Source organism: Camelus bactrianus, chromosome 6 (assembly GCF_048773025.1).
Source record: "Camelus bactrianus isolate YW-2024 breed Bactrian camel chromosome 6, ASM4877302v1, whole genome shotgun sequence".
Classification (NCBI taxonomy): Eukaryota; Metazoa; Chordata; class Mammalia; order Artiodactyla; family Camelidae; genus Camelus; species Camelus bactrianus.
This window is the reverse complement of record NC_133544.1, coordinates 25,552,501-25,569,694: the sequence shown is the minus strand read 5'-3', so window position 1 is coordinate 25,569,694 and position 17,194 is coordinate 25,552,501. Positions and strand designations below refer to the sequence as shown.

At 39.5% G+C, this 17,194-nt stretch overlaps 3 protein-coding genes across 5 annotated transcripts in view; 1 reads left to right on the top strand and 2 right to left on the bottom strand.

Annotated features, from left to right (window-relative positions):
* The window catches only part of DNAL1 (dynein axonemal light chain 1), a 34,016-nt gene extending 23,583 nt beyond the window's left edge, over nt 1-10,433 (top strand). For both annotated transcript variants that reach the window (XM_010962607.3, XM_045522801.2), the window contains exons 6-8: nt 932-1,058; nt 1,929-2,069; nt 5,481-10,433. In XM_010962607.3, the coding sequence (XP_010960909.1) occupies nt 932-1,058; nt 1,929-2,069; nt 5,481-5,521 (309 nt within the window). In that variant the 3' untranslated portion in view covers nt 5,522-10,433. The remainder of the gene's footprint in view (nt 1-931; nt 1,059-1,928; nt 2,070-5,480) is intronic.
* A 1,871-nt stretch (nt 10,434-12,304) lies between these two features.
* On the bottom strand, nt 12,305-14,996 carry PNMA1 (PNMA family member 1). The gene has a single exon (XM_010962619.3). It carries the CDS (start codon nt 14,135-14,137, stop codon nt 13,076-13,078), a length of 1,062 nt encoding a protein of 353 aa, XP_010960921.1. The 5' UTR covers nt 14,138-14,996; the 3' UTR covers nt 12,305-13,075.
* Nucleotides 14,997-15,656: 660 nt separating this feature from the next.
* The window catches only part of MIDEAS (mitotic deacetylase associated SANT domain protein), a 66,317-nt gene continuing 64,779 nt past the window's right edge, over nt 15,657-17,194 (bottom strand). For both annotated transcript variants that reach the window (XM_074365274.1, XM_074365273.1), the window contains exon 13: nt 15,657-17,194. This exon is cut by the window's right edge and continues 2,733 nt beyond it. The gene's annotated coding sequence lies outside the window, so the exon portion shown is untranslated.

Below are 17,194 nucleotides of genomic sequence, written 5' to 3'. Positions count from 1 at the left end.
AAGACCGATTCCCCTCTTCCAAAAGATATGTGTGACATACTAATTATATCTTTTGAGAGAAGATATCAGAATACTAGCTGAAGGGGTTGGTTAAATCACAAAGTTCTGATATAAAAGTGCCCGGATGGACTGTTATAAAAATTTCTTTTAATTTGAAGCTTATTTTTCTACTCAGAAAGTTGAAACTAAGATGACTTGTGGGACTTGAGATGACACACACAACTAACTCAGGCCACTCCATTCTCGGCTTTTCCCCTTGTCTCCACCAGTATGGAAAACGCATTAAGGATCTTTATCCAGGGTACATTTATTCTCTGTAGTCTTTGAAAGGTCAGTTACCAGGACATAGACCTGGGCCCTACATTCTAGGCATTACCATGTGGATATAATGTGGTAAGTTCTTTTGGGTTAAGAGGGGGTTGAGCATTGAATTGATTCTACCTAGTTTGTTGTTGTTGTTGTTTTAAAGAAGAAATAATTACTATATTTTCTCTTTTGTCTATGAAAGAAGGAAGAATCTTTGTACCACCATTGATTATATCTAAAGTGATAAGGTAGTGCTGTTATTTCCTCTCTTGGTGATTTCAGTACCTATTCTTAGTTCAGATCAGTTTGAAGAGAGGAAGAAAATATTCTAGTTGGCTTTCTTAATAAGAAAAAACTCCCACACAGTCTTTAGCAATCCTGCCATTGGACAGGTGGATCTCAGTTCTCTCTAAAAACCATTGTCTTTATGCTTATAAGGAAGGTGATGGAAGGAAAAGCTTTCAAATGAGCATTTAGAGCGGGAAGGTGTAGCTCAGTGGTAGAGTCCATGCTTAGCATGCATAAGGTCCTGGGTTCAATCCCCAGTACCTGTGTTGGTTAGTTTTTTTATCTCCCCCTCCCCAACAAAAAAAAATCATGTTAATCAAATTGCTTTCTTTTTCAGGAAGCAGTAGGAGACACGTTAGAAGAACTGTGGATCTCCTACAATTTTATTGAGAAGTTGAAAGGGATCCATGTAATGAAGAAACTGAAGATTCTGTACATGTCTAATAATCTGGTGAAAGACTGGGGTAAGCTGAGGCTGGCTTTTTGCTAACCTTCTACCTCCTGCTTATAGAATATAGCCCAATAGGGAACAAGATGCAAAATGGGGACATTTCTTTCTAAGCACAGAGAGAAATAGCTATAGGAGTACCTATATTTCAGTTAAACACTTGAAATTTACATTTAAATATTTACTTAGAATGATTATAATTGAATAGATTCTGGTACTATTAATTGTGAAAAAAATTATTGTCCAAAGGCTAAAGAGAATCAGTTTAAATTTAATAATTATTGGGTGGAAGACTTATTTAACATCTACATTGCTTTGCTTTTTATTTACATTATCTGTTCAGCATTTTAAAGCCCTATTATGTACCGTGAACTATGACAGGCTCTTGAGATACTTATTTGAATAGGACACTATCCCTGCCCTCAAGGAGTTCACATCTTAGGGGAGATTAGTTTATAAGCTAATAATTATAAAACTGTGTGATAAGTTCTACAATAGAAGCTTGAATGAGTTGCTTTAAGAATCCGGAGATGAGGGACTGAGTAGAGACAAAAGCAGTTTAGCTTAGCCCGTCCTGATGCAGTACAACATAGAGAAGACCTGTCACTGGAGACTGAGTTGATTCTGAACCTCATTTCCTCTTCTTATCCCTTCCTTAGGCTAGCATAAAGGTAGACGAGGTATGTCTCCCTTTCCCTCCCTTTCCATAATGTCTTCAGAGAATGACTTCATATGGTAGAACTTCCCTTATTTCCTTCAGAATCTCAAACAACAAATTGTTCTGAATAGTGACAAACGGAGGGGTAGTGATATTGGAATTCAACCCCTGAAATCATAACAGTAAAACTTGCCATTTTAATGTGGAATGCATTCTTTGTACTTATAGCTGAATTTGTGAAGCTGGCAGAGCTGCCATGCCTGGAAGACCTGGTGTTTGTAGGCAATCCCTTGGAAGAGAAACATTCTGCTGAGGGGAACTGGATTGAAGAGGCTACCAAGAGAGTGCCCAAACTGAAAAAGCTAGATGGTGAGTGTCTCCGAGGCAGCTTGGAAATGTTTTCTGGGTGTAAGAATTGAATTTGTAACCTAGAATCACGAATGGGAGCAAAACTAAAGAAAATGATAGGTTGTTTCTAGTCTCCAAGGCCATTTCTGTACATAGGAAATTTTATGGTTCAAGTTTGGGCCAGGGTGAGATGAAAAACTTCTAGAATGTTTAGATTGGTATAAGATCATCCCTAAACCAAAAGCTTATTGGAAAGCTGGACTTATTCTCAAGTCCCAAAGAGACTGTCTTGCAAATTAATTACACGTAATTAATTACACAAAATAATTACACATAAATAGTAAGCAGTTGTTTTCAAAATTAGGTCAAAATTGTAGTGTTCTCTCCCCCCTAATTTTTGCTACCCAGTATCTAAGATAGGTGTCAGTGTCAGTAGAGATCCCCGAATGACTGGGTTCAAGTCCCAGTTCTACCACTTAATAGCTTTTTTGTTACTGTGCTAGTTCATTGATCTTACCAAACTTTGTTCTTTTGTCATCTAAAAACTAGAAATGGTAATAGTCACAGACCTCTCTGGGTCTTTCCTCCTCCCAGTGGTGCTCACAGGAAGCCAGGCCAGGGATCTGACTGTTCTAGCACCCATAGACTTTCCTCCTTTCTGCCAGCCCAAGGCAATATCTTTCTAGTCTGAGGAGATCATTATCCCCCTCCTTCCTTTTCACATCATTCTACATTTTCCCACAAACTCTGTCTTCTCGGTGATCTTCTTGCACTTTTTTCAAAGACAAAAGCCAGTAAGTCTGATGGTCTGTTTCTCCTTTCCACATGGCTCCTGAAGCAATGATGCACAGAGCCAACTAGCCTGCTTCATTGAATGGGGAGAAAAGAAAATACTTAGAAGAAACAGATAGTAATATCCAGCTACATCATCATCATCATCATCATCATCATACCATGTACCAAATGCATATTCTCCCTCTGTCTTCATCACCATACTCACACTGATATTCACATCCAAAATAAAAGGACCTAGTTGTCTGTGGTTGAGGCTTCCTTGTCCCTCAACCCTTCTCTCCCCTCTTCCCTACCCCTATTGCCCTGCCATTCTATCCTTCCTATTCTGTATCTCTTCATCTCTCCCTTACCACCTCCATCTACAGCTGAGTATTCAACCCTTTTATCCACACCAGCTTATTATGATGGTTGTTCTTAACTGGGGCTGAATCCCCATGGAGGGATATTTCAGAATCTGGAGAGAGAATGAAGGAGGTCTAGAGAGTATGAAAAAGTTTTGTAGGTGATTTTCTTTCTTTCTTTCTTTTTTACTTTTTTTTTTATTGAACTATAGTCAGTTTACAATGTTGGGTCAATTTCTGATGTATAGCATAATAGTTCAGTTATACACATACATACATATATTTGTTTTCATATCCATTTTCATTGTAGGTTACTAGAAGATACTGAATAGAGTTCCCTGCAGTATTGTATAAACTTACTGTTTATCTATTTTATATATAGTAGTTAGTACCTGGAAATCTCAAATTCCCAGTTTATCCCTTCCCACCCCCTTCCCCAACGGTAACCGTAAGTTTGTTTTCTTTGTCTGTGAGTCTGTTTCTATTTTATAAATAAGTTCATTTATCTATTTTTTAGATTCCATATATAAGTGATATCATATGGTATTTTTCTTTCTCTTTATGGCTTATTTCACTTAGAATGACAGTCTCCAGGTCCATCCATGTTGCTGCAAATGGCATTATTTTTTATGACTGAGTAGTATTCCATTGTATAAATATAACCACATCTTCTTTATTCAGTCATCTGTCAGTGGACATTTAGGTTGTTTCTGTGTCTTGGTTATTGTAAATAGTGCTGCTATGAACACTGGGGTATATGTATCTTTTCGAATTAAAGTTCCCTCTGGATAAATGCCCAGGAGTGGGATTGCTGGATCATATGGTAAGTCTATTTTTAGTTTTTTGAGGAATCTCCATACTGTTTTCGATAACAGCTGCACCAAACTACATTCCTACCAACAGTGTAGGAGGGTTCCCTTTTTCTCCGCACCCTCTCCAGCTTTTATCATTTGTGGACTTTTTAATAATGGCCATTCTGACTGGTGTGAGGTATAGTTTTATTTGCATTTCTCTGATAATTAGCAATATTGAGCACTTTCTCATGTGCCTATTGGCCATTTGTAAGCAGCACCATTTTAATAGCTATAAGTTGAAAACAACCCAAATGTCCAACAACAATAGAATAAATAAATAAATTATGACATTTGTACTATGGAGTATTAAACAGCAATGAGGATGAATGAACTGTAACCTCACACAATATAGATGAATCATACAAACATAATGTCAAGCAAGAGAAGCCAGACACAGAGTGCATGCTGTATCATTCCATTCATATCAATTTCAAAGTCAGACAAAATAATCTACAGTGTTAGACATTAGGAGCGAATGTACCTGTTGTAGGATAGTGAGATAGTGACTGGAAGAGGGCCCGAGGAAGTTTTAGGGGTTCTGATAATGTCCTAATCCGGTGCTGGTTACCAGATGTGTTCACTTTGTGTACATTTATCAATCTATATGCTTATAATTTTTGTATTTTGTATGTATGTTATACTTCAATAAAATACTCGCTCTTCCCCCACAGATGCTGTAGGGATTACAGAGAGGTAAAACTGCTCACTACCATAAAGAACATAAATGTTCATTTAGGAAGAATTACACAGGAAGAGGCGCTGGAGTTGGTTCTAATTAAGGGTAGAGCTTAGATGAAAGGAATGTTGGGGAGGGCATCCAAAATGGAGGAATTTTGTTAACCAAGAGTCCAGACATGGGAGTTTGCAAGATTAGTTTGGGAGACAGTGAGTTGATCAGTTTGGCTGAAGTGGAGGGGGACTGACTGTAGAGTTAAGACTGCATAGTTGACTAGGGTCAGGCTGTGGACACACTTCAAATGCCAGAGCTCAGAAATGGGTGGCTCTTGGCCCAGTGAAAGCCTGCAAATGTATTTTGTTTTCTGTGCTTTTGTTCTTTTTTTTTTTTTCCATTTTATCCCCAATGTTTAATATTTGGCAGAGTAACATAAAAATTCAATACTGAGATTGCCTATTTTATTGTGCTTATGTTTATCATACAAAGTTTGTATAGGGCTTTATTTTTCTGCCTAGTACCTGAGGGCGTTTTTATTTGCAACTCTGCATTTGAGGAGTTCATAATTACTTATATTAATCCATTTGCAGATTCTCCTGAGAGGCTCCTTTGGATAATTTGAAATTAAAGAGATTATTTTGTGAAATTATTTTTATTGTGGCACATGTCACAGCATGTCAGAGCTCCTCAGGTTAACAGAAAACTATTTTCATTTAGAATTTAACAATCTGTTGAGAATGACCAGAAATAATTTTCTTTTTCATTTTAGGTACTCCAGTAATTAAAGAGGATGAGGAAGAAGATAACTAACACCACATTTTCCATTTTGTGTTAACTTATTTAAATCTCATAAGAACTACAGATAAGTTGTCTATTTTAAAGATTCTGTGTGGGGCAAATGGTTCTTAAGATAAAACGTATCTCTTTTTTTCTCTTAACCTATCCAGTATTTCTCCCCCAAAATGGTAACCCCAACTTTAAATATTGTAGTTTTCTTTTTAGAAACTACAAATTTCTAATTTTTGTCTTCAGTCCCAGTTATGTACTATCTGGCCCCATCTACTGAAACCTTTATAGACCAGTCATTTTTAATAACAAAGGAACAAATATGGTTCTTTAGTTAGTTTAGTTTTTTTTTTTTTTAGGCCAGGCATTTGAATATTTATATTTAACTTTTAGATCATAGGCCATCCTTCCTAAAAGTCTGTCTCTTTATAACTCAGAAGCACAAATGTGTCAAGCCTTTGGTATGGGAAGAGTTCCTCTTAGAAATGCAGCAGCAGCCCTAGAATCAAGACTGTAAAGTCCAATCGGAAAAGCTATGGTGATAAAAGGAAAAAATTAATATCTTGGAGGCCTTATAGCCCATGTTATATTTACTTATTTGTTGTCCCCAAGATGTGTGCATTGTCAACTGGAATTTAGGTTGTGTTTACCTGCATGGTCACTCAAGTCCTGTGCATAGTCAGCCAGTCATTCCATGATTCAGGTCAGTGGTTAAAATGACTGTCATCATCACTCCTCTGACTAATACTTTAATCTTATTACACATATAATGTGAACCTGATCTTAGGCACACTTTTTGGTTTATAGTTTCTTATATGTTAGATAAGGAAATACATAAAAGCAGTAGTTATATTTTAATTCCAAGCCTAAATGTTGGCCATTCATTTTTGTCAAAATCTGCCCTAATAACTTCGGTCTATTGACCCTCATGTTGGGAGAAGTGATTGTTATAAGGGTATAGAACGTAAAGACTGGGTTCAGTACCTTTCAATAAGCGGAATTTAGTATTTCAAAATATATTTTTGAAAAGTTTAAAGTTAAACAGCTCTTAAAATGAATTATGTAAATGGTTGTGGAGAGAAAAGAGAGATTTCATTATGGAATCCCAGGCAAATAGCAGTAGTTTTGAGGACTGCTTCTTCTGTGAAGCACTGCAGGCAACTTAACCTTAAAATTGCAAAGCAATAGTTGCATGGAGAGCTTAGAATTTATCATATAAGAAAAAAATTGTTTTTGGAAAATACAAGATAATGGTAGTCAGTAACCAGATGAAGTCCGTAGCAGGCTGTGACTGAATCACTGATAGACTGCAAGAAAAAAGTCAAGCCCTCTGCCAAATTGTGCCTAAAGTCCCTCAACCAGAGACTGTTGATTCTTATTTCTCCATTTACTTGTGTAAAGCCAGTCAAAGAGGGGACAGTCATTTAAAAAAAAAAAAAAAAAAAAAAAAAAAAGATTGCGTAAGTAGTCCTGGCTTTCAGAAGTTTTTAGCTGTCATTTAAGTAGGAATTACATAATTTCTCTGAGTCACTCTGATCAAAAGGGACCACTGCTTTGACAATCAATTATAAATAAAATTCCAACACTTTTTTAGCTTCCTTTTAGCTCTTCCTTACAATCTTATGGGAAGAAATATTTACTTTGACTGGCTTATACATTCAAAGCCTTTGGGTATGTCTTTTGTGAACCATAGGCAATGAGAATTCCCCTTGGTAATATTTAAGGCCCATAAGCTAAGAGGGAAGACGATCTTCTTTTCTTGTACTTTGCACTTCATCTAGTAGGTAAACTTGAAGCCATATTGCTATGTATGGATATATTTTCTAAAAGTTACTCTGAAAGTGAATATAATAGGGAATGAATGACTTCATATTGAATTTGTTTATAAAATGACTTACAGTATTGGTATTTGGTTTTTCCGAATTCTGTAATATAGAATCTAATCTCTCTGTCTCTCCTTGTTTCTTAATGTCTTTTCATCATTGGTAATTCTCAGAGAAGTGTAAGGTACTTTTCTGTGTCCATTTCACACAAATTTCATAATTAAGTCCCACTCAACAGATATTTGAATGACTTCTGTGCATCCTTTTCTTGGAATTAAAGCCAGAATCCATGTCACCCGATAATGGAAGATAAGGTACATGAAGAAGTTCAGAATATTCTCTCAAATCATTCCTCAAATCATCCTTTACTGCTGCAGATTTAGCTGATATTAAATGCTTTTGGTTTATGCTTCTTGGATTAGGTATTTGACCTACTTGGAATGGAGTCTGTGCTCTTTGTTTAAAGCATTATGCCATTTTAGTGGATCATTAAATTTCTTCTATTTTCATAATGATAGAATCAGTACAGTATTTTAATTTTTCACAGGGAATTTTATTTAGTTTATCAAGGAATTCAACTTTCCTATGTTCCCTAACTCTAAGCTTATATCTGTATTACCTAATCAGGTCTTGTATGGTTTTCATGTTCTCTGTTAATAGGAGTTCGTTCCTTTAAACCAGAGTTTCTCAACCTTGGCACTGTTAACATTTGAGGTTGGATAATGTTGTTGGGGGCTGTCCTGTGTAGTATAGGATGTTTTAGCAGCATCTCTGGCTTTTACTCACTAGATGCCACTAGAACCCTCTCCCAAATTGTGATAGCCAGAAATGTCTTCAGACATTGCCATCTGTCCTCTGGGGCAGAGGGCTGGGAACAAATTGGCCCCTGGTTAAGAACCAGTTCTTTATAGCAACATTCCTTTTGTCCAGGGTCCATTTATTTTCACTCTCTAGCCATGTGCCACCTGAGTTATTGTATGGAAAGAAGGTGATGTATTTAATAATCATGGATGGAAGGAAGTGGTCACTGGTGTTTTCATTTGTAATGCTCATTTTAATAATTTTTACATAACACTAGAAACTCAGGGCTGGAAGGGTTCAACTTATGTTTTCAGCAGCGTCTCAATTTTTATTATTTAGCATTCTTGCTTACCTTAGGACAGTAATTATTAACCTACCTCTCTCTTACTATCAACAGAATCCAACTTTATGATAGATTTTGCTTTGTCTCTAAAGTTTAACATTTTGAATGTACTTTAGAAAATGGAGTGTACATTATTCTTTAAATGTTCATCCTGTAAGCATTCATTGTCCAATAATGCACAAATTTTGCAGACTGTAGCAATCATTAAATACAGAAAAATGTTGTATAAAACTTGGTAATCATATATGAAAGTTAGCTGGTGTAGACACTGATTTTGTATGTGATCAGAAGCATGTCTGGTCATGATAACTGGCCGATAACGTTGGCATGGTTACTGGATCTATTCCACAAATAGAGGTGATATAAGACACTTAAATGTGGTTCCTGTGTAGAAAGAGAAATTTTATCTTGACTAGATGCGTCTTCTGATACTTCTTCAGTGGTCTGAAGTAGAATAAGGAGGAGTAAGAAATGAATCTTAACTGTTGACTTGTTCTCAGAGTTGGTGATGTGTAAGTGGAGTTGAAGGTAGTTGTCTCCGTGACCCAGGATCTTCCACCTGGATTTTTTTACGGCTAAATGGGAAGTGTAGGTCCTAGAAAGGTTGGATTTAATTATTATCTTTTAAAAACTAGGGGGAAGTGTTAAAGCATCAGTCATGAGTAGTTAGTGTCTAACTGCAGTCTGACTGTCAGTTCACAAAGACCTTACGTATGTGTTGGTAAAGGGAGGAGAAAACTAACTGCTAAATTGAAAGTTATCCTCTACCAGAAATTAATTCCTTTGGCAGACATTTTCTTTATTTGGGCTGCTTAACGTGTCTGTAAATAAATATAAAAGAAGATTCAGTGTAGTGGAGTTGGTGCTTCTGACACAGCTAACTTAACCATATTCCTTTATCTTCACTTTAGCATGGGGTTTTTTTTTTCAAACTATAAAATAAGTGCAATAAGAAAATTAAGGGTATGTTTTTTTTTAAATCACTGAACTTTTAGAAATCCCACATCTGTATCTCTATTCCTGCCTTTTTAAAAACCAGTGACTGCAAAGAAGGAATATTGAAAAGAAAAACAAGACTGAGTCTTACCTTTTTCAGACCTAAGATAAATTTTCACTTGACACTTGGAAAAGTCATAACTGGATTCTAGTTTCCCATATTGGGCAGGTTAGAGGAGAACCAGCCAACCAAATTACCATCTAGCAAATTTAACAGGGGAATAGGGGAGAGTAAACTATTTTTCAGTAGATTTGCACTTTAAAATGATGAACTGGATGTAGGTGGAAAGTACTCCTAAAGGACAGATAAGTACAGTTGAGTAGCCTGCATGTGGATATTAGAGAATCAGACCTCATCCTTGCTCGTTCTAAGCCCACCTGAGCAGTAGTCATCTGTTGATGTAAACAGGGTCAGGATTTCCCTATTTCCCTACTTGGTGTCATCTTCCATGTCTGCTACATCAGCAGTCATCCCTCTAGGGGATGTCAGGTAGAACTCTTCTACTCCAAATAGAAACTTTTTGAGTTATCTCTTCCATATCTAGATTTTAAAAATTAATTTAGATGTTGGCTAGATTAAGTTGTGCCTCATGTTACAAGGGTGGAAAGTTCTCTGCTTCTTTGGTCATAAGGGTACCTGCCTCTGAGGTGCTATTGCCTAGAGGGATCCATCCCATCAAGACTGGTGAGTTGGTAGCCGTAGAGAATATACAGATAGCCAGCTACTTCTCCCAGGGTGCCAGTCATGATCACGAGCATCATTCCAGAATCTGGCTTCTAGAACCAAGGCCATTCTGAAAAACATTTTAACATCTATTAATACTATTAATACTTTTATATGCAGGAATTTTGTAGCATGACTTTATGACTAAACTTATTATGTTAAATTATTTAGAAATGTTGTTTCTGAATGTTATTTTGTGAGATTTGTTTTAAAATAGTAATAAATTGTGTTATTTTATAAAAAAATGAATGTGTATCTTTTTTGGTTATATGTCCATTGGTTTTAGCTAATATAGAGTTAACTATGTGAACTTACAATGATATTCATTTCTAAAGAAATTCAGTCTTTGGATAACATTCCACACGGCTTGTGTGTCAGAGAGAGGATGAGAGAGAGTGGGAGGGATTGACATTTCTTTATGCTAAAATTTTTTTTCAGTAGTTTACTACCAATGATAATCTCCTATTTCAGGTTTGTAAGTCTTCCCCAGAAGTTCTCTGGGCACCATTTCAAATGACTAGGATCTTGGAAAGAACACTTCCAGAACAGCAAGTTACTTGGCCATTCTTAGTCCTCTCCTCACTTCAAGATGTGTACAACGTTAAAGTTGGCTGGTAGGACCTTGATTTGTGGTCTGAAATGACCTGAAGTTGGCTAGCCCTTTTTTGATACACAAGCAACAGGAAGAACCCAGCAATAGCAGTAATGTTACACATTTTCCCAGCACATATTCCGTGCTCAGTCAAATGTAATTTTGGTCACAGAATACTTCTATAGTACAGTTTCTACTTCTTTATTCTACAGTTCCTTGGCTGTGAGAATGTTTTTCTTGCTGCTGTTCTTTAAAAAGTGGAAAGATTTTAATTTGAGCCTGTAAAGGGAAAACCTTAATTCCCATCATAAATAGCACATTTACAATAGCACATTGTTTTCTAGAACAAAGGGTGGACATCTAGAATCCTGACATTGTTTTATGCTATATATGTGTTGTATTATATACGTATGTACATGCAGATATATATATAATTATTATATATAATAAGACTACTAGATGTTGACTCTCCCTCCTAAAATGCAACCATTTCTACAGCCATAAAAAGAAGGTATATCCCTACGTACAGATGGAAGGATGCCCATAACATATCGGGTGAAAAAAAATAAAGAATCCATTGTTTGTTATGAATGTAATATATGTTGTGTGCGTGGTGGGAAGATGGAGTATGTTTATGATGGAGTGTTGGGGGCAAGGAGAGAGTGAATGTGTGAAGACAGGATTGTGAGAGGTGAGGAGAGTATACCCAGTGCCATGCCTGTGAGAAGGGAGGAGGAAGTTACGTGAGTGGTAAAGGCAGGGAATGGGGGCATGCTTGTGGGGGTCAAAGATGTGGAGACGTGTGTGTTGAGAAGAGAGTGAGAGGGAGGAACAGACATGATATACAGGTAGTAAGGACATGAGTGTACAGAAAAATCTGTTAGAACATATACCAATATTCACTATAAATAAATTTATACTTTATGATTATTACATAGACCAGCTATAAATTTAAAGCCTTGTTACTAGGAAAAAACCCCACAGAACTCTTATGTTCATTTAATCACTTCTGGATTTAGTAAGATCTCAAAAGATGGACCGCTTCAGTCACTGAATCTCTACAACCAAATAAACATGTTTTTAAGCCATATTTCCCTTTTTATATCCTGATACAACATGGCTGCTGTAAATGAGAAACATTAATCGTACACAGGTATCAGATGAGTTGTTATTCTTGCAGCAAAACATTTTTAGCTGGAAAAGGTCTTAAAGGGTGAGAAAAAGCATTGTAGATAACCTCCCAAACCCCATTTTAGGATTTTCTAGTATTTTACAGTAAGTTAATATTTACTTATGTCTATTTTGCCTTCTAACATTTGTCTTGTAGAAAACAGGCAAAAATCAAAATATATTAAAAGGTATTGCAATTTAAACTTACATAGTATGATATAAACTTAAAGTAAAATAATAGAAGTTTGATTTTTTTTTTTTTTTAGTGGCATGGGGAAGTCATCCTAAGAAAAGGAAATACAGAGTTTAATTACACTAAAGTTTTTAATACATGTTTCTTAAAAACAAGAAGACAACAGAACTTTTAAAACATTTTTATTTATATACAAGTATTTGATAACTTCGAATTTAGAACACTTAGAATCAGCATGAACAAGGTAAACTACTCGTCAAAGATTTGAAATGGGGGAATAGATACTGTAACTGGTTCATATTAACTTCCCCATGCAATTTATATCTGTATCTTGTACAGTGGAAAACTGATTTACACAGCTCTATAAGTGCAGTGTTTTTCTAACACCCCATTTTGTAGACTCAGAATACTTTTCAGTTAAACTCATCCAGATGTTTAAAGATGAAAAATAAATTTACACTGTTAAGTCGAATAATAATATCTAATCAATTCACGTTTCTTTCCATTAATATAAATCAGGAGCAATTTATAGTAAACAAAAACTATTCACGATTGTCGTAATAACAGTTCACATTTTTACTGAACTTGTGTCAGCCAGGCCCTGCGCTAAACATCTGAACATGCAATTTCATACTTAATTACCTCTATGGGAAGTGTCACAAGTTCACGTTTTTCACAACTGATGATGACAGCTTCACTGAGCACTCTTGTCCAAGCCTTTCCCGGGCATTGTAGCTAGCTAGCACGACTCACTTGTACCGCAGCATCACTGGTGCTCTGATGCATGGTTTTACTGTTATATGAATACTCAGGCCCGACTTCCCCCGAGAAAAAACACAATTAAGTCTTCACTACTAGGAGACATGCCTGTAGGACAGCACAGAGAGCGAAAGCAGCTGTGATCTAGGTCTGCACCAAAGCCCCTTTTTCTGGGACTCAGAAGTGCCCCTCCAGGCCTAACTGCAGGAGGGCGGCCTCAGCCTCCTTCTCCTCTTCCTTGGCCTCTTCCTCACGGATCTGCACCAGCAACTGGAAGAGGTTAGGCGCCGGCCCTTCCGCAGCCCCTGTCAGCCACAGCTGCCTTCGGATGGCCCCGCTGTGGTTGGCCCCGGCAATGACCTGCTCCAGGCGGGCCTGGTTCACGTTATCTTTATCTATGGCCCCCTTCTCCACCACCTTCTGCAGCAGAGGCTCCAGACGAATGACATAAGCAGATAACTTTTCTCCCAGGTTCTGGTAAGTGTTCAGAAATCTGACCTGAGCATCCCTAGAGCTCTCGACACTCCCAAACACCTGCTCAAGCGCCTTCAGGCATTCGGCGGTGGTAATCGCAGGGTTGTTGGTCTTTAGGATGCGGATGACATCAGCAGCAGGGCCTCTAAGACTCTCCATCAACCGCCGCCTCTTTTCTACATCAGACACCTGCCACTCCTCTATGACCTCATTAGTGTGCTCCAGCCAGGGATCAAAGGTCTCCTCCCCAGGCCCCGGGATGTCCCTCCCGGAGAACAGCGTCAGCTTCTTATACCATATAGACTCAACAAGAGGCTGAATAACATTATCCAAAATATAGTTTAGCATTTCTGTTGGCATATCTGGGCCTGGGGCCGGAGTGGGGTTCTGAAGCCCAAGGACACGGGCAACATCTTGCACGGTCCACCCCTCTCTCGCTAGGAAGAGATGCAACCTTTCTAAAAATTCAGCATCTGAAGTCGGGGGCTTAAAGATTACTTTCCAGACCCCTCCTTTACCTGGCATCTCCCTGGGGATCGCGGCGTAATCCACAGCGCCAGTGAGCTCTAACAAGGCTGCTTTGGCATTCTCTTCCCTCCAGAACATTCTCCCAAGCACTCGATAGGGCACCTGGGGCATCGCAGCCTGGAGAGTCTCTTCGATTTCAGCCTCATCACAGTTCACTGGGATCCCCCAGACCAGCAGGGCTCTCTGGGAGTTCACATCCATCCCTCTACACCAGTCTTCCAACAGTGTCATCGCCATTGTCCCAACCAACTTATAAAGGGTCCCAATTCTACAAATACGGATTAGACTGTGGCTCCGGGTGCTCTAGGATTTAGGACAACAGCGGACACTCCCCTCCCCCCGACCCAATATGCCCAAGGGAGGCAAGCTTCACGCAATCACGACTGACAGAGAACACCAGCGCCCTGCTCTCATTCTTTCGCTGCCCCCTTAAGTCAGTCCTTCGCGTTCTCGGAGCGAAGCATCGGGGATGCTCAAACCAGTCACTCGGCCATCGCCATCTTGCGACTCTGGTCGGGGTCAGCAGGCCGGGTCCTCCACCTGCAAGCAGGATGTCTCAGAGCAGAGAACTGGCGAGGAGCGAGGGTGGGTGGCGCAGGCAGGAGCAATCCGCCCCGGAGAGGCCGCCCGGCTGTGATCGCGGGGCGTGGCCGCCTCGTTTCCCCAGCCCGGGCGCCGGGAACTCACTGCTCCCGGCTTCGACCCGGCTTTCGCGGTCGGAGCCCGGCTTTCAGGCCGGCGAAGAGCCGCTTCTCTGCAGACGAGAACTGTGCAGCCCCCGGAGGGAGAGACTGGCCTGGGGTCGCAGCGTCCGCGGCGGGGCCAGCAGGAGAGCGGCTTCTTCACTGACGCAAGAACTCCTCTAGGCGGCGAGGACGGCCGAAGACCCAGAACACAGGCAGCGGAGGCGTGGGAAGGATATGGAAGCGAGGCTAAAGGCAGCGGAGGCGAAGGCGGGCTGGAGCGGCCGCGTGCCCGTGCTGCGGCGGGCTGCAGAAGGCTAGCGCACCGCGGCGGCAGGCGGCTCAAACCAGCAGCCAGCCAACGCGTTACTGCCGCAGTGGAGGCGGGCCGGCGGGCGAGCGGAAGACACCTCGCCCCGCCCCGCCCCACCCCCGCGGCCGAGCCTGCGCGAGCGTAGCTACGGCAACGGTGGCCCAGACGACGCGGGGCTCGCGCACTCCGGCCGTCCGTGGGGGCGAGCGGTTGCCATAGTGCCAACAAGGGGCTCCCAGCGTTAATTTCTCTAATGGCGCATTTTCTTTTTCACATCTTCTAGATATTTTTTAATGCAAAGAACTGTATTAAAAAGTAAAAAAGTAACAATTCTGGAGTGAATTTAAAATAATATGCGTCCATCAAGGCAGACTTGTCTACTCACGTCGCTCGTTCAATGAGTTCAAAGCTCTGAAAGAAAATACCCTGTACCAACTGATCGCACTCTGCACCCGCCAAATTTCATCCCAATGAAACTAAAACGTTGGAAATGGGCCTTGTTTTTGTGTGAGACAATGAGTTGAGACTTTTGTCAAATTTTGTTAAAATATCTAGATCTATCCAGTAACCTTTGTAGCCAGGTAAACTCTAGTGTGTTATTTTCCTTGTCCTGGCATCACTGACAATGGGCTGATAAAACAGAATCCTTATGGTTCAAAAATGTTGAGTAATCCCTTGCAAGCAAAACAAGGCCTACTTACGTCAGTCCCAGATGCCAGATGGTGAAAAATCTCCCCCAAAGGTACACAGCATTCAACTCTGAATTTTTAAAACCTTATTTAATAAAAGGTTTAAAGATACAGAAGGACATTCAAAAGTAAATAAGTTACATAGGTACATTACAATCACATCAGCAAGATTTTCTTTAGTGTGTTAATTTTTTTTTTTATAAAAAGCACACAAAAAATAAAATCTTCAGTCTGGTCTATCACAACTGTACAGCAAAAGAGGTAATATTTATATATATGTACACTATTTTAATATGTAACAGTCTTTAAAAAAGGGTGCCACAGGCAGCAAACACACAAAAGGCAGTGTCTGATTTTTTTCAAAATAAAAGGGATATACTTATTTATATGCTATTAAAATATTTTTACAATAATTACAGACTGTCAAGGCTGTTCCTGTGCTCTGTCCCCTCCAACAAGGCCTTCGACTAAGAGACAAATGAGGAAAAGGTGAAACAGCTGCAAATTGTTAGAGGCAAATATTAACACAGCAAAGTATAAGGAGGACATACAATTGTTTTATAAAAATATGCATACTTCCTGTATACCTAAGGACTTAGGTTTGCCAATCTGGTAATAAATACCATCCGAGAAAAGTGAGCCCCAGTGAAAACATATTTAAATGGCTGAGGCTTGAGTCCATGTTGTATTCCTCCTTCATCTTAACATCTGGCACATGAGAATAGATTAGGTCACTGAGGCAGTTAAATATAGGGAATCCCTTTAGACATAAGCAGCACATGACCTCTGTGCCAGGGGTGGAAGTGGGGTGGCCGAAGGAATGGGTGTGTACATTAGCGATGAGGGGGCTGCTGAAGGCATGGAGGACAGTGCTGAAGCACTGTCTCCCTGGGTAGGTAAGAGACCTCAGAAATGGTCTAGAACACAGGCACTAGGTCAGTTTCATGCCCTTAGCTGAGTGTAGATGGAGGCTGAGAGATGGATATGTGAGCTATGTGAGATGGTGTGGGTAGGAGATTATAAAGCTGAAGGTGTTTGTCATTTAACTTCTTAAAGCAAAGAGCTCTGAATAGAAGAAAAAAGAAAAAGACAAGACAAAATATTAGCCTAATGTGTCCACAGGGAGAAAGCACCATAAAGGATAGACCTATGCCAGCCTCTGCGGCTACACCTACTTTACTGGCAGGTCACTTGCCACAATTGCATCTGCCCTCTAAACATTTTACCTTTCACACTGCATTCTAGATATAAATCCATCCTGGAGCATAAACTCTTCTAAAATACGGTGTCTGGTGGGGTTAATACAGAGAGTTACCATCTTGATTTTCTCACCTACATTCACCTGGTCTGGTCTCCGTGAGCTTAGAGGAGAATCACTTTAGATGAAGGAGGTTTCTGTTACCACATATCCAAAAAAGAGGCCTAAAACTAAATAGGTTTAAATAGAAAAAACCTTGGGAAACATAAGTAGCACTTTGGGGAGAAGCTGTGAAGGCACTCATATTACACATGTGATTTAGAAGAGAGCCTAAATTTGCTACCCTCCTGTTTGGGGACAGTATACCAAATTTTTGCTATCTTGGGATATTGAGCTTCCATACAGAAGCCT

What these genes read in the sequence shown, in the direction of transcription:
- PNMA1 (XM_010962619.3), bottom strand. Translation starts at nt 14,137, where the DNA reads ATGGCGATGACACTGTTGGAAGACTGGTGTAGAGGGATGGATGTGAAC.